Raw genomic sequence first — 27,710 nt, 5'->3', positions numbered from 1 at the left:
ACTCTGAAAGGCAGTGTACCTTTCCTTGCTCGAGGATCACATGAGCGCACTATGAATAGGTCAGACAGCTATTGGTGATCCTAAACAATCTGTCAGCGACTGTCTTTGTAAGAGGCCACATTATTTTTCTGATTTGGGGGTGACGTGACCTGTCCCTTGCAGGGAGAATCTGACAGTCTGGTATGGCAGCACACAGGAGTAAGTGCAGGCACTTTCAGGCGGGTATTTTCCTTCTGTAATGGCAGTTGCACAGTGTGTGGCCAGTTTGGATTTAAAACCAGTTGCAATGAGATAAAGCTGTTAATGGACTGGTGAGGAGGTATGTATTTTAAAAACTGGTGAACTGTGTAGGATGAGTCCTGAAAGTGAAGTTCTGCAAGGCACGGTATTGTTTGAATTACTGAGCCTTACCAGATCCATTTCTGGTCCTTGCCTATTAAAAATAATTTCCCTTTGCAAACAAGGTGAACAAGAAATGGTAGTGTGAGGGCTAAAAAAGACAGCATGCTGCTGTGAACGAGGAGAGGTGTGGAGAACATCTTGACAGGCATGTTTTTCCTTGAAGTAAAACTCCTTTAAGAACTGCATCTTTTAGTGACTTGGGTGGCACAGTGAGTAAGTGTACGTGGCCTTTTCATCTTTTGGGCACAAATCCTGCCCTCTGTTGAAAATGACAATTAGTTCTGGTGGTCTCATCGGAGCAGGCATTTGTCTGCATCACAGCACCGTTCAGGCTGGCACCAGGGCTCATGTCTGCTTGCCTGGGGCCCGGCGCAGGAGAGCCGGGGTGCCGCGGGTCAGGGCTGCAGTCGCTGCCGAGCGTTGAAAGCTTGCCCGGTCAGCCCACACTATCGGACTTTAGCCAGTGCTATTTACTTCACTTTCAAGAGCATCTATTCCTCTCTGTCACTTTCTGTCTCTCTTCCTCACACACACTTAAAGAACAAAACCCTCTTTTATACAGCTAAGCATTTTAAGTAATTTTTCCAAGTCAGAAAGGGAGAGACACTGGAAAAAATTACAGCGCAAAGCTCAGCTTGCAGATGAACGATTGCCTTGTCATCCTAATGTCCCCCTTCCTTCCCTTAAACCTCTCTAGTGAGTGGGCTATAAGCAAGGGTATTGGCAGAGCTCTTGTAGGTCTCCAGGACGGGACTTTCTACTGCCTTGCTTTCGGCATGCAATTGTTTCTTCATGATAGCTCTTTCTGCTCTGCGCACAGCAGATAATGAATGAGTGACTGCAGTTGAAAACATCTATCTGCATAACATCTGCCTATCCTAGATAAATTCATTTATTTTATCTGATGTTATGTCCTGCCCTTTTCTGCTATTTTCCTGAAGGAGGTTTCTTCTGAAGGCAAGAAGAGATCCTGCTGCTCTTTCCTGGACGGGTAGTGAAGTAGTAAAAATGTGCACGAACTCCAAGAACCCAGTAGAAATGCAGAGAAAAAGCATTTGAGACATAAAGTTGCCATGAGTAACACAGAGATACCCAAGCTTATTTTAATTAATGGAGTTTGACTCTAGGCCTGTGACTGCTGCTGGATAGAGCCCCCGGTGGGCTGGTGTACTGTGCTGCAGGCAGCGCTGGGCTGCCACGCTGTATGTTTTCAGTACCAAGGTGCATCAGTTGAGTGTGATCTGAGTGTCTCTGCCTTATGTTGCAGTCTGCCGTGGAAGTATCTCCTAAGTATTGATGGATACTGGTGCAGCTGCAGCTGGCGTGACACGTCGGGAAGGTCCTGAAGACTCCATATGCTTTCGAAAATGGAACTTGGATCTTGTGTTACTAGTGGGTTTACACATGTTATCCCAGAAAAAAATGCACTTGAAATATGAGATACTTTGAATTTAGCAGCCTTTTCATCTCCGTGTGCTCTTTTTTCACCTAGAATTACTTCACTAAAGCTCCTTTGAGAGAGAACAATCTACGTCTGAAACACCAGCTTTCAGAGGCATGGAGGAGCAGGTGATTGCTGATTAAGATGAGACAAAGCAGAATGTCCTGAACAAAGGGAAAGAGCTCCCTCATACCTTTCAGAGGGTGAAGCTCTGTTTCCTGTTTTGCTGTGTGGGACACAGTTCTGATAAAGCACATGTTCCATTCCACTTGCCCACCTATTGTCTTCTTCATCTGAAATACAACCTCTTTGTTACAATATATTGGGTATACGTGATTCCAAGTAGAGACTGGTTTCTGTTAGCAGAGACTTTTTCCTCTTTAAAAGCAAGAAAGCTGAAGGTAACTAATATTAAAAGTATGGGGGAAACGGCTTTTTTTTTCCCCAAAGAGTATGTAGTTTAAGGAGTTGGGGTGAATGAAGGGCTTGCTGCTGAGTGGCTTCCAGAGAACAGAAGAGTATGGCTGCTGCTTGGAAATTATGGACTCATGGGATTAACCTGAGCCAAAGACAGTGAAAGCAGAAGCTATTCAAGCTCCCCTCCACATATTTGTCAATAAACCTCAATCACAACCTGTGAGAGTCTTGGTATCCCAATCTTGTGGTGTTTGTATAAACACTGTCAATTATACAGAAATTCGGTGCCATTTTTCTGTGATGTAGATAAATACCCTTCAGAGTTAGGTTGAAACCACCAGACTCTTTCCATCTGAGTCTTTGTCCAGACTTACGAAACCTTAAAATTGTAGTATATTACTATGCCACTACTTAACCACGCCATAGTTGTCTTAAACATTTCTGCTACTCTTAAATCAATGGCTCCAGTTCTCTTTCTCTGTCATATATAAGCTAGGAAGTAACTTTTCCTAGGAAGACACTGTTCCCAAGAAAGTTAAAGTAAATCCATGTTACTGAAAAGCTTTAGAGTGCAAGGACTTTTTTGCTCAGTGCTGTGAGTGACCAGCAAAGTAAAGGGATATTTGTTCATGTTGGATTAGTCCTACTGCAATAAAAATAACAATAAGCCTTTGGATGCATTGGCAGCAAGTGTCTAATTCTGTGGTCTTCCCTTTGGCTATGATCTGGCTAATTTTACAGATACACTTATCATCTGTTTGACAACAGCCAATAGAACTGATGTCCTGCAGTTTTTCAGGTCTTACTGTCAGATCTGTTTTTTTGGTATTTATTGCAGGTGGCTTGGTCTGATGGGTTTGATCGCCATTGCTGTTATCTCAGTGGGTGACAGAGCAGGTGAAGTGGGTAACTTTATAGCAGTTCTCAGAGCATCTCAAAATTAAGGACTTTCTAGAAGCAGTTACCAAATTAGTACCAGTCAGTAGATGCAACAGTTTTCAAAGGAACTGGCATAACTGTGTCTTTTCTTAGGAAAGCATTAAGCATTCAGACTGTATATTGTAAAATGAAGATGAACTGAGGTTGCATTTCTCAGATTACATGTTGTAAGAAGCTGTGGAGGCTTCAAGACACATCATCTAGGTTTTTGCATTCAAAAAAACCCAGTGTTTTTGTAGGAAGGCAGGAGGTATTCTGCTGGGTTATAGCAAGATCTGCTAGATGCTAGACACATTAAAAAAAAACAAACAAACCAGACATAGATTTATAGCTGATAAGCTTTTTTTGCTTTCAAACAACTGACTTGAAAAAATGTCTGCATTAAAACACAGGTAATCTGTTAAGTGTCTGTTCAACAATGTTCCAGTTCAGATCAACACATCAGGTGGTATATGACTCCCAGCCAAACATCTTGTTAAATACTTGCAGGATTTCCCATAGCGGATCTTACTTTAATCAAATAATGCAAACATTTTTTTTTGTAAGTACAATAGAAGGGCAGGGCTTATGTTTACAAAGTATCCAGTATGGAAATCCTGTATTAATTGAGTTTACATTTGCTTCACTTAGGACAGTAACTCTTTAAATGAAAGGCCTTTTGCTGTTGACTGTTCCAGGGAGGCAATCACATGCAAAACTAACTAGTCATGTTCAGAAAATCATGAGGAAATGGCTTAAGAGATCTGCACTGTAGACCGCAGAGACGTTCTTAGCTAAAGAAGACAACTTTATAGATTATTTTCTCACAGTGGATGTAAAAGAGTATAACGTATAAAAAGTAGGTTTATCCTTACAGAAACTACTATATAAAGAGGCTGTGTCTTTGTCAGTCTGTTTCCAGAACGATTAGCATGGGCAATGCCAGATGTTTTCTTTTTGTAATATCACAGATTCATATAGGCTGTGCTTTAAATTACCATCTTTCTAAGGCAGCAGCTGTATTTTCTATGAGTAAACATAAAGTGCTTCCACCCAGCCTGGTGCAGGATCTGGAGTTTTTATTGTTAACAGTAAAGCATTTAGTTTCACATAAAGGGTGTAAAAAATGAAAGATGATAATATTATTACTCAATAATAAGTGATTAGAATTGCGCTCCTCTGAGTTCCTTATTTTGCTGTGCCAGAAAATGCCAGAATCAAAATAAGCTACGTAACAGCAGAATTAAACTGACAATCAGCATTTCCTCCACAATGAGTTGGAAATTATGTGTTGCTTCTATATTTTATACAGCGAAATCTTTTTTTTTTTCCTTTTTTTCTTGAATTAAAAGTCTGCTATAGTTGAAAAGATAATTTTGCCAGTGTATTAAATACCTGGCAAAAGAGGTGTTTTAGAACATTTTTAGGTAAATGTAGGTCAACGCAAAGGAATCATACAGTTGGAAATACTTTCCAGTGTTTATGTTCAGATGTTCAGACCTGTCTGGCTCCTCTCTATTTGCATGTGTTGGGGTTATAGGCAGTCCGGCTACATTCCACATTGATTTATACAAATATATTGCAGATTATTAACCTCCAGCCAAATACCAGCAAATTTCACTTTTCAGGAAAGTTTGTGGCTTTTCACAAAACTGATTTACTGTGTGTGGGACATGGATCTTCCGTGTACACCCCATTAAGGGAATCATAAAGAGAACAGTATTTGCCTTTATGAAGAATGTGCTGAGACATTTGCTGTTACAGTCAATATGTTACCGTAATAATTTAATTAATATTTGTTCATATGATGATTACAGATTAAGTACAGATTAGTCTTCTGGGTAGAGGTAGGTTACTGTAACTCTGGTTCCCAATTTATTACTCACTGAAAAGCTTCTTTAAGCTAAAAGGAATGTGCATGCGTCCATTTTCAAAACATGGTGGCTAGTAAACAATTTTTAAGTGTCTGACCAAAGATTATTAGGAAATTCTGTTAAAGTGGGGCCACTGCCTTAACATGTTAGGTCTGTATCATCTGAAGTGAAACATACTGCTTTCTTAAACCTGGATTACAGTCTTCACAGATAGTTGTGCCAATTCTTATCTTCCCTTCTCCTGTGAAATATATTGAGATTTAAGTTAAGAAGTAAAAACTCAGTACAAAGTGTTTTCCTAGTCTCTTTGTCAGATGTCCTCTTTATAAAGCAGTGACCCCCAAGGCTTTGTGCATGATCTGTTGTCTACAGATCCTGCATATAAACATACTGCATGTAAAGGCTTTAGTCCTTGGACAAAGAACAAAAATATTATTTGATAATGTTATCAGAAATCCTGCGCTTTGCACAGATATGTGTAATACAACAAAGTAACTGCCATGATGTTGACCAAAATAAGCAGCAGTATCAACACTAGTTTGGTTTGTTATCGATGATAGATCCTCAAGGTTAACCATATAGACTTTTTTCTTTCTAAGTATATTCATACATCTTCTAAATCTACTGTCACCTAATAAAAGCAGCGACTGACTTTTTACCTCAGTTCAGAGAGAAAGGCAATCTGATCTTTACAATTTAAAACTAACTAAATAAACACATTACTGAAGTATGTGAGCAGGGAACAAGCCTCCTTCCATCTGTAAGATGGTTTCCTATTGTGATAGATTGTAGAAGTGAGACTTGAGGAAGGATAGTGAAAGTCACTGGCATGAGTATAGGTGTAAAACATAGAAGGATGAGCAGATGTTAGTGAAAAAGATAAAATGGTGATTAAAGCTGATATGATAGATGAAGTGGAGGAGGTGAGAAAAATAATAATTAAAAAGGGAAAACAATAGGAAATGGAGTACTCATACAGGAATGTAATGTTCTGAAGAGCTTTGCAAATTAGTTTGATGTTGTGCAACAAGGTGAAATGATAAAGAAATTCCAGTAAACAAATGACAGAAAGTGATGAGAGAAGAAATACATCTTAATAGTGGCATCTTGTACACAAAGCTTTTTTCCAGACTGTGCCCTGACTCTGAAGATATTCTTTGTGTCCAGGAACTTGCAAGAGTAATCAGCAAAAAAAAAATCTGTTTCTGTCAAGGGAGATTTAATTATTAAGCCATGTAATGGTGAACATGGAGTTATGTGGGAATAAACTGAGGTTGCAGGCAAATATCCTGTATATTTTTTCTCAAAAATGCTCCTTGCAATTTTTTTATTTTTAAATGACTGTAAGTGCTGCAGCATGGGATGTGGATAAATACCAAGTGATTTTCTGTGTTAACTCTAGTTGCTCTGTCCGTAAGTTATTTTCTTTCCATGTAATTATTTTACTTTGAACAGCTGATGAATTATTAATACTTAATCCTATTTCAGAATCTACATATGAAAGAGAGATACGATATTATTGATGTATCAGTAGTTATTTGATTAATCAAGAGCTCAAAGATTGCTCTACTTTTGGAAAGCTCTTTCTTCCATTCTATATATTGTAAGAAATTTAAATAGACATGTATGAGCTGCAAGGTATGTATGTCTGTACTGGTTCCTGTATACTTACCTCCTCTTTTCTTTTCCTCCTCTCAGACTGTTTGATGTGTGCACCGTGTCACGAACAGACAGAGAGACCAAGTTAACATTAGTGTTTGAACACGTGGATCAAGACTTGACTACTTACTTGAATAAAGTTCCAGAGCCTGGAGTGCCTACTGAAACTATAAAGGTATTTAAGGAGAAAAATTTGGATATTATTTCAGAAAATATTAGATAGGAGGGGCAAAGAGGTAATCACAAAGACAAACTGCATTTTGATTCCACAGGATTTTGTTATATCAAAATTGAGTAATGCCCAGCTTGGGACATGAGCTGCAGCACAAAGATCTGTTTTCATTAAGAGATGTAATCTCTTTGTGGATTGGGTTTTTTTTCTCTTTTGGATTTACAAATCCCCTGAATCTCTACTGTTTTACCAAATGTAGCATTCCAAATCATTAAGAATGACCTTTGCTTGCTTGCAGCTGTAGGTAGGTGATTCCGTCATTGTTTAGTCCAAGACTACCTGAGCCTTCTCTAGAAGGTGTCTGGTAGAGTGCTGGATATTGTTAGAATGGATAAAATAGACCCTGTGCTCCTATCCCCTTCCCATTTCCTTTTGGTTCCCCAAGAAATTCCTTTCATGTCCCTCTTGCCAGAAAGGTTTCTGTATATTGCAAGAGCAGGACATGTTTCACTGCAGACCTGCAGTAAGCTCTGTGCAGAGGATGGGCTCAAGGATTGGGGTAGCCATGACCAGTTGCAGAAGCTTGGAAGGCTCTCAGTAACTACAGGATGATCATGAAGTTTTCCTATCATGTTAGCTGATACTCTGCATCTGTAAGAGAGGACCTCTTCCCTGGATAGGACATGCTTGCATTATTGGTGCTAAAATATGTATACCAGCTCCTCTTCTGGGAATTTCACAGTGAAGTGCTACACTGAGGATCATAGCTTGAAACGTTTGACAAAATGTTTGCACCTGGGAAGAGAAGCGGAGGGATTGATGTTCCTACATTTTGACTGTATCTGTTTAATGTTTCTTTTGTTTTTTCTTTTTCCTTGAAGAGAAATAATTTCTGCTTTCAGAGACGGATTATCTTGCATTTGTATAAGTAATTTCTGGAAGTGTGTTGTGTCATCTCAGTCTGGCAAAAGTCCTGAAGGGAGGAAAAGAAAACATGAAACTTATCTGAAATTAGTTGTTTTGATTTTGGAGGGGGTTCTTTTCTTTGTTAAGAGCTTCAGACGTAGGAGTTGTTTGATCTTTTAGTATAAAATCTGACATAAAACTGATAAAGATCTTTTAATTTCTATTAAAGTCACAAATACATAACATCAGTCGGTTCCAGATACCATGAGTTTTGAGCAACCTTAGTGGATAAAATAGAATTTTTAAAAATGGATACAGCTTTGATTCAGTCCCAGCAAAAGGCTGGAATGTACGCTCTTGCATTTGAAGGACTCCTATGGTAATGCTTTTAGGGTTCTACTTCAAGGGCTTTGAAGCTACCTAAGGGAACTGTGTTTAACTAACACTGTGAAAATAATGTACAAGGTGACTTACGTATTATCTAACTAAATATATTGAGATGGATGGGAACTGAATGACTGAACGGCCAACCCTCTGAAATCTCAGTTTGGAATATCTTTTGAGCTATGTTTCATTATAAAGGAAATAGAAGAGGTGAGCACTGGAGTAAAACATTTGTGATTTTCTAAAAGCCTGTTCTAAGTTTGCACGAGTAGATTGTAATATGTATGTGTGAATATACATTTCATGGAGTTCATATACTGGTAAAGGAAATAGTTATGTTTACTTGTGAAAAGCACTATTCTCCGTATGTGGTTTACTAGTTTAACCGAGTTGATATATCTGATAATTTGGCAGAGAAATAGAGAAAAATTTTGCCACGCAGAAACAAGGAGGAGAAGCAATTCTGGTCTTTTATGTAGAGCGCAAGTTCCGCTGCAGCCAGTGACATTAGTGAGCGTAAAATTCAGTTTGCAGTACATACAGCTCTTTTTAAATGGGTGAGGAAAAATGTGAAATTGCTGGTTACTTGGTCATCACTTTTGATTTCAATATTTGCGTGGTAGCTGTTGTGTTATTTCTTGAATTCTGTTTGGCATGGGAAAAAAAAGAGAATCAGTTAACCTAAGTTGCACCCTGTTGCTTCACTATTTATGTGAAAACACCCAGTTTGTGGAGGTACTTTTGCTGATAGTCAGGGCTGATCACATGAGGAAGGGTCTGAAGGCTTATTGCTAATGCATTTTGATACCTTTCTAATGATGCAGTCTTTATGGATATTCCTGGTAGAAACTGAAGCAAAGTATAGTTCTCCTGGCTGCGGGAAAGTATTGCCATTTTGCAGCAACTGAGCATTTAACCCAGAGCACATAGATCATTAAATGACTAATCTGACTTTTTATAGTTTGGCTTTTGAGGTTAATATGGATTTGTACTTCATTTATTTTCCAGAATTGCAGACAATTTGTGTAGAGTATTTCCCCTCACCGCTAGCACAGTACAAAACAACTGCCAGCATTGTAAGACCATCTGTTAAAGTTCTGCATGTGTCAGCAACACAGAGGTGCCAAATGAGCCGAGTAAGCTCTGGATAGCTTGAAGTTGAAGGATCTAATATACACCTCTTTGGCACCATGGTGTAAAGTCAACATTTGTTAGAGGAACTTGAATGACATAAAATTACTATGAGGAGTATCAGCCCCAAAAGATCTTTTCTGTGTGAATTAACTACCATCATTACATAGCATTTCGGGGAGGGATACTCAGCTTTTGCTGGTTTGGGACATGGTGGGGTTTATAGTTACCAGCTGTCAAGTAATGTAAGTGACACTGGTACCATGTTAAGACTTTCCTTTATGTTTAGCAGATAGTAGTGAGACTGCAGCAGTTCAGACAAACTAACTGTATCAATCATTTAAACACAACTAAAGCTTTTGCCTTAATGCTGCTCAGCAGTGCCTTTCTAGTGTCTAAAGCCCTGCAGCTGGGGTCACCCCAGAGGGTATTTTAGGAACATATTCACAGGTGCCCATAAAATGATAGAAGAGAAGCAGTTTCCCTTTGAGGCATTGCCTGGTTGTGGGAAAACTTACCGGGGATGTAGGGCAGACATGCTCACTTCCCATCCCTGTCACCAGGAACAGGAATGCTGTAGTCCATTTCTGCGGCTATAGCTCTGGCTCCTGAGTTCTAGGTTATTCTGGACAGAAGTATTTTAAATCCTCTTTGCTGATTCACTTCCATTATTTTTTAATGAGTATGCTTTGGGCTGGAGGGATGGAGAACACAATTCCAAATACTCATGGACATGGCATCCACCTTTAAAAGAGAACTATGTTCAAGACCTTAATCTAATTAATATGCCTTTGTAACTACTGGATTATAGTCCTGCCCAGCCTTGCTGCCTTCCTCTGTCAGACCCAATTAATGGGTTCCATACGGGATGAATCAGAACCAGCAATGTCAACATCTTCCTTCTTTCCTCTCCACCCATTATCTTCTCCCTTCTTTTCTTCCTGGGATATCTTTAACTTTAGGGCAGTTTACATGGAAATGGAAGGTATGAGTTCAGTTTCCTTAGGACAGAGCTGTTAGTCATGGACCGGTCTTTGGTAATGTTAATGGTCTTAGCAGTTGAGCCTCCAAGAGACTTGGCTCATTAGGAACTTTTGTTAGTTGACATAAGGGTAGTGGAAATGGGAATGACATGTCTCTGCCAGAGAAAGATTAAAAAAAAAAAAAAAGAATAGTTAACAGGCCAGGCCAGTAAAGTATTTTGTTGTGTTAATCTTTGGGACTGAAGCATGTTTAACCTGAGTCATCTCATTTTGATGAGATGCTTGTTAGGCTGGCATGGGTTTTTTGATCCTAAAGGATTTGGTTATGGATATGGTTGTCATAAAACTAATTACATTTTTAATACAGAAATCATGTCCATGCAAACAAGTTGCTGTTTATTGATTTAAGCTATTGCAATGTACATAACAGTATTTAGCTTTAAATTAATATGTGCATGTGATGACTTGGTATATAGAGCTTTAAATTAAGTTGTTTAGGAATCACTCTTTGAAGTTCCCTCCAGTCAGCTTCTTCTGCTGGGCCAAGGAGTCTGTTAGAATGAGAGGGGATAACAAACTGTTCCCAAGGTTCTTTAATTTTAGTAATGAACAAAGTTAACTTTGTAAGTTAACTTTGCAAGGTACATAATTGTAAGTAAACTTGCGGCTTCTTGCAATAGTTTTCTTACAACTGATGAGAACTTAGCCTGCCCAGGCTACACGTGCTGACTGGACTGTGCCTGTTTCAATCTGACAGTCACCATGGGAGGGAACAGAACAAAGGTCTGCGGTATAGCAGGTGTGTACGTTACCTGTCATGAGATGTTAGAAGAGCTGGGAATGTCCTTTTACCCAGGTCTGTGATCGGTACATCTTTGTGGTATTCCCCCCAGCCTGGATCAGGGCAGCCAAATCGCAGAGAGAACAGGGTGTAAGGTATATCCTTTTCTCTGGTGTTTCCTGGTTTCTCACCCAAGTGAATCGCTTCTGTAGGTATTACTCTGTTTCTCCTTTGCACAGGAAGCCGAGATCTCCATCTGATTCTGGGATCCAGATTTTGCTATTTAGATACCTAAAATTTAGGAAGTACAGCAATGAACCTAATTTTATTTTGTGGATTTATTTGATAGTAGCCCATAAATTGAATTTTAAAATATTACCCCCAGTCCTAGAATAAATGTTGCTGTGTGCCCCTGTGCATTTCCTGTAACTTACATTACCTGCTACCAAACCACGCAGACTGCTCACATCTTTGCAAAACTCTTAGAAAATTAATATGAAGATGTTGCTTCTCAGAAAGCAAACCGGTGTTCAGTGCTGTGAGGTGAGTCATCAGCCATCTGCCACGGTTGTACCTACTCAGTCAAACACGTATGAGATGTGGAGCAGATGTCACACAATCATGCAATTCTGAAAACAACAAGATATTCCAGGAAAACAGATTCACCAGTACTAAGAGTCTTCAGAGTGTGGCCGTATTTAACAACATCAAAGTTAAAAGTTACTAAAAAAAGAGCCAGCTCAAATTAGTAAGAAAGATACTAAGAGAAGAGCTGTTACTAACATTTTCCTGTCAGTACTTTTGTAGTGAAGAAAGAAGCAAAACATAGTGAGGAATTTAGAGTCCACAAATAATGGATCAGTCCCCAGCTGATAAAAGAGGTGTGAATCCATTAGCTTCAGTGAAATGATGCCCATTCACAGCTGCTAAGGATCCCGTTCTTTGTGGAGTATTTTGCAATACATTTTGTTCTGAATCTGTGTTATGAATTAAAGAGTTGTCACTATAAATAAACGAAAAGCAAAAGGACTGACTGAACTGATATATTATTATGAGATTATTTTTTTTTCTCTCTGTTATCCTACTACCAGAGGTTGGAACTGCTACACGGAAGGGTAGCCGGAGAGAGCAGGTGCCCTACACAAAAGGCAGCTCTGAAGGAACTAAACCTTAAAAAGAGGATATTCTCCAAAGTGTTGTGGTTCCATCTGTTGCAGGTGGTGTCATTTCTCTCCCATACTGTGCTGCTTGTAGGGACACAGCCGCATCTCCTTTGGTGCGGTGGGGCAGGGTAGTCATGTACAGCCTGACTGAGGGGCTAGGAGGAGTCATGATTCGAACAAGGGGACTGCTGAGCACAGAATGCTACAAAATAAAATGTTATATCTGTACCATCGCTTCTTTATCTTGGGCCTTTTTACAGTCAGTGTACAGCCACTGCTTTTGATTATGGTGGCATTAAATATCTCCAAATCTCTACCATTTCCAAATTCAAATGCAAACATTTTAAAACTGATGATAATATATATGGGGTTTTTTGCAGCGCTGTAGCCCGGGACTGCCCAGACCTCCATTGCTTGCAAACTGAGAGCTCATAAAAATGTGAGGCACTCCAATAATTTTAAATCACTTCATCCTGACTAGAGTAATTTAAAATCATTGGAGCGCTTCACATTTTTTCAGTTGTTCCAGTTTGGAAAGCAGTCAAGCAACACTGTAGCATAATGCCTGAAAGCAACCTGCCTGAAATAATAATTTTAGTCTTTCAAAACAATGACACTGAATTAGAAATGTCACTGTGAAAGGATTTCTACCAAGGACTCTCTAAATAGTCATCTAAACCTACTTTTCTTTTACGGCCCAAACTCTCAAGGCAGCAGTACAGTCCAGTAGGGCCCTAAGGGACACATCCTTTCTGAAGTCAGAAGGAAGCTATTGTTTTCAGTAGATGGAGGGCCAGAAATCATCTTTATTGAGAAAGTCAAAGGGAATTAAGAAACTGGAGAGATTCTGAATTGTGGGCAGGGATGGAGTTTGAGCCTTTGGTGGAACAGAATTTATGATCAAGACATTGCGAAACTGCAGTATTACAAACACTGGAAGTGAATTGTTGCTATCAGCTCGTTTCATTTATGTTAAATCTGCAGAGCTGGATGCTGATGTGATGCAAAAAAGAGCGCATGGATCCTCTGATTCCCTTGAGATGCTCTCGGACTATTAGTAGTACTGGTGTTTTGCTATTGGAACATCAATGTGGTAGCAATTGCTATGTGAAATGCTTTGATGACAGTGGAAGAAAGAGAGAAAGCACGTGGTAGAAAAAATGCTCAGGCAGGTGTAAAAGCGGGGCTAGACTGCCAGGCAGCATGTCAGAAACAGTGCTGTACTGTTCTGCAGGAAGCCAGTGGCAGTTCCTTGGAGTGGGGAGTATTTTTGAGATGCTTTCCTTTGTCTCGTGGCAGTGGTGTATAGTTGCAACTTGCTGTGCAAGTAAATCCTGCCTCAGTGATCAGCAGAAGTGTCAGTCATGTTTTCAGCGTCTTTCTCTTCATCAAAAACGAGATGCCACAGTTAAAGCAATTAAGAGAAAGCTGTTGCAGCTTGAGGTGCACGTAAAGCACTGACAGAACAGTAGACTGAAATGTTTGGGTTTACCCATGTTCTAAATTTTGCTTATAAACCATGTTACTTTTGAGAAGTAATTTGAAGGTCGGACTGCAGCAGATGAGAGAAAGTAGAGACCTTCCAAGAGCCATTCTTGATTTTTATGGGGGCAGGTAGGAATCGCTTTCTTAATAGTAGTTTCTGCACTGGAAGGAAATCAGGCCCCTGTCCCTCTGCATACCCTAAAACTATAGTTCACCCCAAAACAAGCACACAGAGATGGGGAAGAGGAGGCAGAAGGACATAAGTCGTGACAAGGTAGATATTTGGGAAACCTGGCCAATATATTTTTTCTTGTTGAATTCCAGATTCTAAGGGTTGAACTCAGCTGATCTGGGACGAGAAGCATTGTGGCAGGGTATCTTTCCCATCTCAGCCAACCCGAGTTATTGCAGCTCAGATTCTGTATACTAGAATGTTCACAAAGTGTCCGTATTTATTCGCAGGAAATATACAGCTGTAGTGTAAAGTAATTCAAAAGTTGGCCACAGGCAACTCATAGCTAATATAATATAATACAATCAAATTAGTTATTTCTTTATAAAACTGTTTTCTCTATTCCACCCCAAGAGAAATGTAATACTCTTGCACTAGCTGTATACTCTCCTTTTATGCCAGTGAATAAGCAGGTTATTTCATCCCATAGTAAAAATTAATTTGAAGCATGTTACCTTAGTGGCACACAGATTTAATCAAGATATGTTGTGTTTGTTTCTTTTCCAGATTTATTTAGCTTATGCCAGAGAACTAAGTCCCGTACAAATGAATAGGCATGTTTTGTATGGCATGTTTTCGTATGTAGGACTTAAAATTAACTTTAAGAATTTTAAAATTACTATGTATAGAGAGAGGGACATAAACACACATGCATTTATACACATAATTATTGCAAAAGTCCTCTAACATTTGCAGAAAAAGTTGCTATTTGAGCAAGTGGGAGAAAGGGAAACTCAATGGTCATCATTCTACTGTCTATGAAGTTCATGATCTCAAAATAGCTGTGGGCCTGAAGAGGCCAGAACTGGCAACTCAGATGCTTAGAGAAGAGTCAAAAGTACAGTACACAAGGGGTAGCACCAGTCGTCCACCTGTGCCTAGGGAGTGGTTTGGTGTATATTGTCTTTCTATGTATACACGTGTATGCTTGTGTCTTTGTATGTATACACATGTCTGTCTGCTGCTTCCCAGGGTCCATCCCACAGGTTTGTGTTTCAGCTCAACATCCGATATATCTGAGCTGGAATAAGGGCTGTTACAGTCATAGGGAAGGAATAAAATGGGACCCAGCCAAGGCTGCATCTTTCCCTTCTATTCGGTGTTGGATCAGAGACACATGGAGACCCTCCCATCCCACCTGCCCCTGCAGATACCAGAATAGACATTGCTCCTCCCTGCTCCCCACCCTCTGTCCATCAGGGACAAAACTGCAGAGAAGCACCGGCCAGCCACTACACTCTGCTGCTGAAGCAACCAAAGCCAAAACCCTCTGACACTTAGAGAGCTTCTGGTGATTTCAACTCACTGTTCTCTGCCTGTGCTAATCCCATTTTTCCAAGCCCTTCTTCTTTCCACCCCTTCCCTTCCACCTTCATTTTTTCACCCTGCTTTCACTCTGTATTTACCCTGTGTAGCACTCTTCTCTCCTTTCCCTCCCTCCAGAACTTTTCTCTCCGTCACTTTTCTTTCCATTTTGCTTATCCCCTCCTAACTGACTCTATTCCCATAAAAAAGTACTATCATGGAACTCTCACACTGTTTCTACACCTGGGGTCTGTCTTGTTCATTTTATTTGTGAGCTTTTAATGGAAGAGGCTGTGTGAAAACCCTTGGCTCTATAGTGCCCACCATAACAGGTCCTCCTTTTTGGCTGGCCTTTACACAATACCTTGTTAAACATGAGTCATAATCAGATCCTACAACAGCATTATTTGTCTAAAATAGCGCTTCTCCTCTGCTTTGCTTTCCCCACCACAGCCACTTCACACGTTTACACAACTGCTTCCTTTATACATCAGTGCTCTGTAATCAGCGTATGGTTCATATTACAGGTTTATCAGGTTTCAAAGTGGAATAAAACAAGCTTTATTCCATTTTGAGAATATCCTTCTTTTTAAGAAGTCCAAACAAAGACACACATTATTAGTAAGTTTGCAAGCAGCTGCCAGAAGACAGAAAATTTAGAATGAAAACACAAGTGAAATAACAAAAATACTGTTTGTTGTTTGCTCTTGGTGCAACAGCAAGGGAAAATATTTAGAAATTAAAATGATTAATTTATTTGTAGTTTTAATAAAGCAGACATAGTTTTGTAATACTTGCCAGTGTCGATACTCCAGCACACAACTATGGGTCAAATCCTTCTGTGGTGTAACTATGGGTTTCTTAGGGTTCCTCCAGGGGTGAGTGTGGTGCAATGCTATTAGCATCAGTTAGCAAGCAGCCTTTCATTTGTTTTCATGCAAAGCCTGAACAGTTTGCAATTAAGAAAGAGCAAATTACAAAGGCTCAAGCTCCTAGATCAAATCTGTGCTTAATTTTGGGGTTGGAAGCCTTATCCAAAGACTCCTAAACATCAGTATTTTAGGTTCTTCTTCTCTGATATTGTTACTGTTATACAGCACTACCACTTATGTGGTATATATACATAAAACATTTAAACTCCTACTGGAATATATACCTGAAACCTCTGGTTCAACTTCAGACCTTAAAGGAGAAATCCCAAAGGGAGCAGAGGCTCTGCTGCAGCAAAACACTTGAGCTTCTGCTTAATTTTATGTAAAGAGATTGCTCCGGATTTAAAAGAAGTGTGGTTGAAAGACTGCTAATTAGAGGAGCTAACAGAAGGCAATCAGTTGTTACTCCATACCCTGCTAACCTGATGAATTCCAAAGTTAGAGCAAAGAAGAATTGAAACCATTGTTTCCGTAGTCTCAGATTAGTCATAAACATGCATTTTGTTTCTTTTTAAATGCTTTGTCAGAGCAAGGAAGTAGCCTTCCCTCAAAACTTACGTGTAAGCAATGTGTGCCTTTGGAACCAGACTCCTGACTAGTCACAAGTGTGTCACAGTTGGGGATCATGGTAAACTGACTCAGCAATGGAAAAGGGCTCCAGAGGACCACAGGTCTGAATGATTGGTTTATTTCTTTTTTCATTAATAACATATCTGTTCTGGCCACAGAATTCATCCTGCTTGCCTTCTTTGAAGATCGTGATCCTTGGAGAATACCCATTTAAAAGAAGAAGCTAGATTTTACCATCATGGCCAACATATTAGAAGCCAGTGCATTATATCATTATTAATGTTGAACAGTGTCTTATACTATAAAGGGCCAATTGAAATTAGTGGCTTAGCTGCAAAGAAAGTTACTGCTCAACAGTTTTCACTTTCTAAATATGTGACTTTACAAACAGCGCTATAAAAATTCTAAGTATTTCTAAAATGTCCCATTTCTTTGGTCTATGCAATAGGAAGCATTGCACTGTAACTTTAAAATGCCAAAAATAATCAAGAAGACATGTTAGTGATCTCTTAAGAGTGTTTAATTTCCAAGCCAATAAATTCAGCTGCTGAATTTTTGTCCTTTGTTTTAGGATGTGACAGTTCTGTTGCATAACTACAGTTAAGGAATCTCGGAAGGCTCCAAAATGTTACAGTGTTCTGTGGGTGCAAGCTCAGAGTCATTTTTCGTTTAGTTTTACAGCAGGGAAGGGGCACTGGCATGGCAGCATGTTGCCTTTTTTTAACATCTAGTTTATGATTCATTCTAAAATATTCTTTCATTTGGAATTAACTTCAGATATTCTTGTTCTGACAAGCAGGGTAAATATTTTAGCAAGGACTTTTTAGAGAGAAATTTTGACAGTAACATACTCCTCCCTTAATGTTACAAAGAAAATACTTGCTCTCCAAACCCAGAGTCGGCATTTTAATGGAAATGGTTCCAAAGGAATACGTAGGATGTTACAAATGTAAAATGCATTTAATGAAAGAGTAAACAGATGTCTTTCATGTATTTTAAATAAAATTATCTAATTTGAAACTTGAGAAAGTCAACAGCAATCTCTGAGCCACGTACTTGTTATTACAATAGTATGTTGTGTATAACTGTCATTCAGTGACAAGCAACACAAACCAAAAAGGAAAAGACATATAAAAACATGAAGTTGAAGGAAAGGAGACCATCTTACGAAGCATTTTTATGATGTATTTGCCTTGAATAGAATATATCCCTTGCTTGCTTTTTGTTTGCTCACATAATTCCTGCTGATGTCTATAGGGCTTGTTGAAGACATAGGAAAAGGAGAATAGAGGCCAAGCTGCGTGGGCTATAGTGAACCAAAACTGCAAAGAGATGCATACTTGACAGAGAGTTTAAAATAAAAATAAACCACAGTGTCTTTGCTTGGTTTCTGGAGCAGAAAGTCGCAAAACAAGCAGAAAACTTTTGGTTCTTGATGAAATGTTTAGTTTAGCTTCCTTACCTCAACTGCTCTGAGTGTTTCAGACTTTAACCTTCGTTTCAATGAAAATAACTTAGACCTAATTCATCTCAGGCTTATGTCTGTGAAACCGAGGCCTTGGAAATTATTTCAGAAGTAGCTTTAGCCTTATGTTTGCATTTTGTTCTTTTGCAAATGTGGTGGAGGTAACCTTGATTTGCTAATTAGTGGAGTCACGCTTTATTGTGAGAGAAAACTAAGAACAGTCCTTCAGTGAAAATAACAAAGACCTACCCCATGGTGATTGATGAGAACGTTGTACAAGTGAAATGAGCTGGAAAGTCATCATCTTGTCTTTTCCTTTGCCACAGGAAAAGCATAACAGAGAGATTTCTTTTCTTCTCGTCCTGATAAGGAATCTAACGAAGCATAAGGAGAGGTTACACAGCATGGAAATGTGTTACACCCAGCTGCTCACTAGCTTGCAAAGCTGCAGTAAATAATACAGTTGCTATTTAATAAACAAAAGAAAACAGAAGTCCTTTGATAGTGATCCCTAGCCTTTCTCATTTGCCCTTCTGAAGATAGAGTTTGTTTCTACTTAATTGACTGTCATTTTGGAATAACATAGAGTTTGATATTGTATGATTTGTAATTTTGGTTTGTTGTTGGGGAAAACAAAGGACTTGTCTTTCTAGGGCCTGATTCAGCAAAGCACAGACATATGCGCTCCAGGTTGTCTGAACTGTAGCTACGTTTATTCTCATAGGTTTTCCATGAATGGTTACAGTGAAGATACGCAAGAAGACATGTAGTTTTCTTTTGCTAATTGGCTTATATAATCAATAGCATACTTTTTTGTTTGTCACAAGTTACCCTTTTGAGAAAGAACAATGCGTTTGTCACAAGCTACATTTGTCACGTGCATTATTTATGATACTGCTTTCAAAAGATACTTCATGGAAAGTGTTCCATTGATTGGCTCTTTTTGCAAGTTAACTTCCAACATATCTTTGGCTTTTTATTAAAGTCTTGTAGAGTTTGTTTTGTTTAGCATTTCAGGAGCTGGGGGAAGGGAGAGAATATCATGCCTGTGAAACATTGGAGACAATCTTCTCCCCTCCCAAGACAGCTATTGACTGTCATGTTGCACCTTTCCCCCCAACCCCAAGCCTCACCCTCACCTCCAAATCAGAGCCAGTTTTTGTCTATTCTGCTAACATTAAGAAATAAGTAGGCTCATCGCTCATTGTGTCACTACAAGTTGAAGATGCCTCCTTTTTTAAGAACCAGTCAAGTGTTCAAAAGAAAACAAGGCAAAGTTTACACTAATTTACGCTAATGTAAATCAGTGTCATTTTGCTCAGAACGGAAGGGGCTATGGCCCATGGTAGTGCAGAGAGAGCTGGCAGATGTGTGAGACCATATCCCACCGCTGCAGCCACAGCAAATGTCTCAGGCACATCACTACCTGTTACAGTTCGTTATATCTGAAATCCAGAGGTGAGCTGCTGGGACATACTAATATCAGGCATTGTCTGCTGATCTACCTTGCTCAGTAGTCACCTGGCCTGTGGGAGGCAGCAACCCAAAGAGATGGAGTAAGGCCTGAGAGTGTTTGGTGGGAGAAGAAATGGCTGAGTGGGATGGAGTGCAGTGAAGGCATGAAGAGAAGGGTCAGAACTAGAGATGGGGCAGGGAAGGGCAATAGGGCGTGTGAAGGGAGGAAAGAAAGAAGTAATGGAAAAGGTAGGAAATCAGAAAGGAAAGAAGAAAGTAATAGACCATGTAAGTGGAAGGGAATGGGCAGCCATTACCCTAGTCCGGTGCTATCAGCAAAATTCTCATGCTTTCAGTGAAAACAAAAGATTGTGCACTTGCTGTACTCCTCTTCCAAATTCTCTTCTTTATGCCTTGTCTTTAGGATAAAGTTCTTACCTGTTCCCCTTGTAAAGCTAATGGTTCAAGAGCTGTTGATTTTTTAACTCAACATGATAGGATTGCAAATTAATTGCTACTGTAAATATGGGGAACAGCTCAATCTGCTGAGTGCTTCCAAGAAGCAATTGTCTTGTCCTCTACTTTTGATTTCGGTGTACTAAGGCATCAGTAGAATTCTTATCCTGAAGACTATTTTGACAGTCCATACAATGCTATAACAGCATTGCAAAGCTCTAAGTACAATTCTTGGACAGGGGCTCCTGTCCAAGCTGGTTCCAGTAGGCCACTGTCCCCTCTTGGCTCTTCCTTGAAGCCCATTTCTACCCATAACATATACCCATAACATATTTCCTCTTGCGTATATCCTTTATTTTCTGGAAGGTTGTTATGCCGTTATAACTGAAAGCAAATTCTAGATCTTTGGAGTACTTGACAAATATTAACCAGTTAATTTTTGCAACACTCACGAAGTAGTTAACCATTATCCCTGAGTTTGTAATATGGAGCAAGAGAGACAGCAAAGTTAAATGAACTCCTGTGAGTAGAGCTCAGGTAGTAATTGACCCCAATGTTCAGCCATTGTACAGCACTGATGAGCATCATGATACTTCTGCCATGCAAGTACATTACAAGCAAAAAAATTATTGGAAAGTGACTTTTAAAAACCACACAACTGAGCTTTATTTATTATGCATTCCCTGGAGAGGTTAGGAGGGTATTGTCATCTTCCTCTGTGTTCACATATTTAATAAAAACTGTTAACTATTTATTAAAAGAGTGTCCATCTCATCCAACTCTAGAGAATAGCTGTATTCCAATGTCTGGTGTCATGCTGCCACTTTTGTCTTGGAGAAGGTTGGCTTCATCTCTCTGAAGGTCCTGCTGGTTCTGGGGAGGAGGATGCCAATATTAAAATGCAGTGGGACCAGCTCAGGTCTTTGAAAATTGATGGATAGAGTCCCAGTGACTTCATTGGGCTTTGGTTGTGCCTAATTTGAGGCCATCTTCTTCTTCAGCATGCAAGTGCCGTTCATGATTATGCTGAATTCCTAGACATTGTTATGATGGAAGCAATCAAAATTAATTAGGCCCAAAGTCTAAACTCTACAGTAGCCTCAATTTCTAATTCACAAAAATTACTTTGCTATCCTGCCAGCTATCCAGCTATCTTTTAAGGTGCCTTGAGCTCTTATGTATCTGTATATGTCACAAAATATATTTCCATATGTATCAGGAAATTGAGCAGGCCTATGTTATAATAAGTTTAAACAAGTTTTCTGTTAAACAAAAATTGCTGGACTAACTTTTATAACTTTGAAGGAGCCATAGGAATTAGATGCCCAAGTCCTATTGATTTTAAATCATGTTTGGGTTTCCAGTCTGTAGGATCCTGTTGACTGCTTTTTTTCTCAGTTTTAAAAAAAGCATAACTTATTTTCTTGTTGCCATGCAGGTGTTTCGTAAAGAACCCATGCATTTTTAGTGGATGTTGTTTAAAAAAACAACTGAGAGAGAAATTAAAGGAACAGCCTTCTTGAGCCTTTTGTGTCTAGCCAAGGATTTGACAATTTTCAGAAAAGTTTTGGCTGAAATGTTCAAAGCTGCCTCAGTGTAAGAGATCTGGTCATCCAAACCCCCTGGGATACTTCTAAAGTCTCATCCTTTGTTGTTATGTATCAGTGTATAAACAAATCTCAGCCTTCTTGATGGCACACTGCAGACAAATCCAGTGAGAATTTCCACAGAAATGTCAGTAATGTTGCCAAGGTGCTGATAGACCATTAGGAAGAGAAGTCTGTCATAAATCTCTATGTATTTACATAATTTGAAAGCTCATCTAGACCAGAATCCATGTGGTCTAAGCTGTTATCACATGATTTTGAGCATGTTACGATGTTAGTCTTTGTTCTGAGGTTAGCCCTTCATGTGCTCAGGTGACAACGTAAGGCAGTCATCTTCCAGGGCCTTCCACATTCTCTCTAATGTTAGCTTAAGTTAGTAGTCCCCAGAAGATAAATTTATGAATTTGCTCTTCTAGAAGACTTTACCTCCTAAGTCCAAAGCTGTTTGTAAAGCATTTTTCTTGATGTATGTGCACAGCATTGTTTCAGCTTTCTAATCACTGACCAGCTGGCTTGTTAGTGAATAGAGCTGCGGGCCCCTTGCCACGTTTCATGTGAGGTCTTGGCTGGGTGGCCAAGCAGGCAGCCTGCAGCCAGTGTCAAAGCAATTCAAGAGGTATTGGCACAGCAGTGTCCCCATTAATTTCTGCTTGTCACATGCTGTCATGCAAGTTACACCAGAGAGGAAATGACCGTTAAAAAAAAAAATATGCTTGTGGCACTTGGTCCCCTCCAGACGTTATCCCCAAGGTTAAACAAGTGGAGACAATTAGCTGCTATCCACAGACAGCTGCAGGGAAGGAGAAGCTGAGATCTGGGCCCCACAGCAAAGTGTCTTTCCTGTTAGCAAGGAGTCTCGGCTGTCAACATATGCCACGGTTTTAACCCTTCACGGAGTCTGAGTAAATTAAAAAGAGCTATTATCACCAACAGTGTCACGAAGGTGCTGGTAAACAGCTGTAGTGCTGATTGAGCAGCATTCTCCTCTAGGGATGGGGTTTTCTTTCTTGGTACCATTCCTCGTAAAGACCGGTGTGAACAGTGCTGGAGGAGAATTGGCTCATCAGTGGTTGATAACTTACTGTAGTTTGTAGATTCTGGCAGGGAGTGAGACAGTGATTTCTGTGAACTCCTCTTAGAAGCATACTGAAGTAGTTAAAGGGAGTCACATCCAGCTTTGTGGATTTTCTGGGTGGACTAATTTCTGTGATTACATCAGGAGAGCTTCCACAAGGATTGCAACAAGTCATGATATGCTCAGGATGTCCCAAAATACAGCCTGGGAATGCAGAAGCATAGTCTATGAAGAGGAAATGGCAATGATGTCCCATGATGAGAGAAGGAAATACATACAATTAGAAGCAACCAACAATCTTTTTTAAAAACTGAAAGCACTAAGCTCTTCTGAGAGGTGATAGAGATAGAATATACACAGTGCTCCAGAATAAATGGATTTAGTCAAGTGGAAGTCTGGGTTTTACCCCAGAAGGAAGAGCCTCACAGAATCAATTGAAGGAAAAATGACTTGCCTTGCTGAGAAACATGACCATTAAAGAAGCTGGAATTATATGGCAAGTGTGCTCCTGAATTCAAACTGCATCTCTGCCCCAGCTATCCAGCTTGACCTGATGTGACACTTAGATACCAGATTTTGACTGGTGTCAGTCCCCAGACATGCCAGAAGGAACTTCAGAGCCAATGCATACAAATCACAGACACTATTTCAAGTAATTTGTATGAGGCTTACCAACTGGGTGGGCAAGTAAAGAGTTTGGGGGATTTCTTGATTCATTTTTAGTCCTTATCTCTTCTTCAGACGGTATGAAGAATAAAAAAGAACAGAGTGGGTAACAACTGTCAAACCAGGATGCACTGTGAGAGACTGCCGTCTCCAATACAGTTCCATGAAAAGCTTGTAATAAAAAAAAGGAAGTCTCCCAGAAAGTATTTGGGGATGTACAAAACTGCGATGGTATCATCCAGAGATACAGGAAATAAATATGGGGTTTTACTTATCTATGCTCAGATCTATAAATTCTGTTAGGAGCTGTGCCTTTTATTGTTGTTTCTACTGGGCACAAAGAGTGGAAAGGTTTGAGTAGTGAGAAAGGTTGTTAATCACAGTTACATTTACCTGCTGTAAAAATTTCACAGCCAGGACAGGTCCTGGTAACAGTGCCACATTTGTCAATTTCTGTCAAATTGTGAAAACAAAATTCCCCTCATTTAATTTGCATGTATTTTCTCTTACAAGTGCCAGTAGCCAGATAGAAAATGTTGTTTCATTTGCATGTCTGGTAATTCCACTTTGATAGGAATTTTTGGTACACTGAATCACTGAAAATAAGTATGTAGGACAATAATTATATAGGTTTCCTTTCAGTCAAGCAAATTCTTCTCATCAAATACAAAAAACAGCAGCTGATAAAGTAAAACTTGAAAGATCTGTATTGCAAACTGACTCAACAGGTGTTGAGCTATGAAATGATAAATTGATGTGGAGAGACTTACAGACACTTAAATTAATATTGACCTGCCTGAAATCAAATGCATCCACATGTGTGCCTATACATGTGTATGTACATATGTATCCCACAGATGTTAAGTACATATTTCATATACTGAATTTGGTCTCTGGTTCACAACTACTGAGATCAGTATGAAAGTCTGACACTAAAAAGATTACTGGTAAAACAGACATGTACTAAGACTGAAACTTTTAAAGACCTCTAAAATATTAATTTGAGTCTCTATTTTAAGGAGGGCAGACATAAGGTTACTCAGGACAGTTTCTTGAACAAAATCCAGTGCATCTATTTGTCTTAAACTAGCCTTATTTATGTTGCCTTTGCTGCTGGTGAGCACTGGTGTTTGGGGAGTATTTGGAGCACTCCAAAATATGCTTGGTCAGACTCCGTTGTGGCAGCACAAATTCAGTGGTTCCCTTCTAACTCAGAAGGGACAGTTGGTGAGTTTAAGCAACAGGACTAGGACATGTTAAACCTGCTGTGGTTGCTATTAATTGAATTCAGTCTACAAACACGAGCATGATAATAAAAGGAATATAGTGCCCCGGTATGTTGAAAGCTATTATATACATACATAAAATTCAATCATAAACTTATGGCAACACACTAGAATTGTTGAGCCTCAAACCTTTTCATAGGCTACCACAGACCTTTATGATTCAGTTAAAGTTTTGCATTTTTCTTGAATCTTGTGCACAGTTGTGGTAATTTTGCTTGAGACTGACATATAATGTTCATGATATACAGGCAGGTTTGTGCATAGTAGTGACATCTGCAAGTTTTACTAGACTGACTATTAACTCATTGACCGATTATTGTATTCCACAGTAATTTGTTCAGGACTTTCTAATCTTGGTAATCATACTACTTCTAATAGCAACCAAAATAGTCTTCAAACCAGTGTTTTAGAGACTTCAGTCCTTCAGGTATTGTATCTTTTAAATTGTTACACAAACAGTTCTAGCCATTAAAAAAACAAACAAACAAAAACCAACAACAAAACACAAAAAAACCCCAAACCAGAACAACCTAACTATATTCATTTCAGTGTTTATACTTTTGCAGTGGACTAGTATGGATAACACTGCCTTCAATGGGATTATCCAGAACACTAAAATGCATGTATACATACATGCATACTTTTGTGAGTATGCATGTCTGTAGGGTTCTTCATCCTAACGGTTGGGTAATCCAGAATTGCTTGTCGATTGTCGGAGCTGTGCTTTCTTCCTTACAGGCATAGTTTAAAATGTACTAGAAGCTGTTTATCAGGATATATTTTATACTATCTATTCATCTACTCTAAGTGTATTAAAGTATCTCTGACATGATTAAAATAATTCTACAATTCAAAAATAATTATGCAAATATTTTGCTTCATATTTAAAAATAGATAAACCTGTTAATTAATTTTCAAGACATTGTTTACTTTTAGGGTAGCAGCACACAAAACACCAACAATTATTAGACCAATTCCTTGCATGAGCTTGGCAGATATTAGTTCCCTTCTGCTAATAATACACTAAATGAATTTTCTGTGTTTTTCTCTCTGCACAGCATTTTATTCTATGAACAGAAAATTAATATTTTATCTTGTGCGGTAAGGTTGATTAATACAACTAAGTGAATGGGTCATTTGGATTTATTGTTCTCTTATCAAAACAGTAAACATATTTAAATTGAACATGCTGTGAAGTTCATGTTCTTTTGGTACTGTCTAGTTAATTGACAGGAATATCACAGCAGTCTTCTCTTCTGAGAGACAACCCTTACCCTGTGAATTTCATGGAAAACAATAGGACTAACCTGAGATAAACTTACCCAATATAAGGAAAGTAAGAGCTCTATATCCTGGGTGTGTATTGGGTTGTATCATGGATGACTCATGAGAGGCTATAGTGTGGCTAGGTGAAGGCAAAGAGCACAGCCTCCTCCTCCTGCTCCTCCCTTTTGCAAATGCCCTGCAGGGAGACCAGTCAGAATAACTGTCTCCTGAGAGAAGGAAAAGGGCACAAGGGCAGGGATATATCTGCCTCTTACTGTGTCCCAGCCACTGCACCCAGCCGGCTACATGGAGAAGAACATCCTGCAGATCCATAGGCTGTGGCAAATTGCTTCTCTGCCCCCACCATCACAGTCATGGCATTCTAGATAGTCTGGTTGTGATGGGTTCCCAGCCCAGTGTGAGGACAAGATTTAAAAAAAAAAATCACTGCCTTTAACAGGGAGTCACTACATTATTACTAATGCCTTTGGGATTCAGTGTAACAACATTAATCATGCCTTTTGCTATTCATGTATCTGTACTATGTAATTCTTCAGGAATGCCATTGTTTTTTTGGCTTTAATTAATGTTGACTGTTTGTTACAAAGTATAACCATAGAAGTGCTGTAATTATTCCGCTTCAAAAATAGGCCCCAGAGAATGTGAAAACTCTTTAAACTTTCATTCCTGCATGTTTAAAAAGCACCCTTTAAAATGAAAGCAATTTGGTGGTTGGGCATTCTGTGTAATCCTGCAGCATATGAAGGAAGCCTCATCCTGCACCTTTTCTGCTCAGAGAAGGTCCTGCTGTTCGTTGAGAGGCAATGAAGCTTTCCATCAAATTACTTGACTGATTCATTACACATTGCTGTCTAAAACTCTTCCCCTTTGTTTACACTTGCAGTTGTCTCACAAACACTCCTACAAGAAATGTTCAGGACAAGTATCCCAACACCTGCCATCCAAAATAGGGACATTGCATTCTGCTCACCAAAAAGAGAAAAATGAGTTACAAATTGACAGAAACTCTGGGTGAAGGATGCAGGTTGTTGTGCAAATGCATAAAATACTTCACAGAGGAATAAGAGAAATATTAGGGAGATTCCAAAGAATTGTGTTTTATGAATTGTTAGCAGAGAAATTAAGCAGGAAGAGGAAAATAAGTTTAAAAAAAAAAAAAGCTATAAAAAGCCTGTGCATTAGTACAAATTCAGGGCCTGTTGTAGTTGACAAGGATCTATACTGTGTTGCTTTTATTTGGTGATATGACCAAGTATATTTGTGGGCTTCCACAGACACTTTCTATGGTATTAGGAATTCCTATCACTATGACCAAGGGCAATCTGGTTAAAGGTTTTTCTTCACATAGTAGTCAATGGAGGAAAAATGTGACCTTCACATAGCGAGCAGCGATTCATATTTGTACATTACCTCTGGGTGCATGCGTTCTCTGAAGACATATTATTTTTCATGTTTTCCTTCAGCTTGCATTGCACTGTGTCCCCCTTTACCAAAACAAAATCTAGCATCTATAACTGTACCGTGGCGGTGGCTTAGCCTAGCCCAACAGCCAAACTCCCACCCAGCCGCTCACTCACTTCCCCCAGCTCAGCAGGATGAAGTAGAAAAAGAACAGAAAATAAAGTAGAACAAGGAACAAGAAAGCTCACAGCTGAGAT

The 27,710-nt window shown here is 39.3% G+C and overlaps 1 protein-coding gene across 4 annotated transcripts in view; it reads left to right on the top strand.

Moving 5' to 3' along the window:
- The window catches only part of CDK6 (cyclin dependent kinase 6), a 147,399-nt gene that overhangs the window by 30,645 nt on the left and 89,044 nt on the right, over nt 1-27,710 (top strand). For all 4 annotated transcript variants that reach the window (XM_037382433.1, XM_037382430.1, XM_037382431.1 and 1 more), the window contains exon 3: nt 6,751-6,886. In XM_037382433.1, the coding sequence (XP_037238330.1) occupies nt 6,751-6,886 (136 nt within the window). The remainder of the gene's footprint in view (nt 1-6,750; nt 6,887-27,710) is intronic.

The sequence above is a fragment of the Falco rusticolus genome, chromosome 4 (assembly GCF_015220075.1).
Source record: "Falco rusticolus isolate bFalRus1 chromosome 4, bFalRus1.pri, whole genome shotgun sequence".
Classification (NCBI taxonomy): domain Eukaryota; kingdom Metazoa; phylum Chordata; class Aves; order Falconiformes; family Falconidae; genus Falco; species Falco rusticolus.
This window is presented reverse-complemented; position numbering and strand designations above follow the sequence as displayed.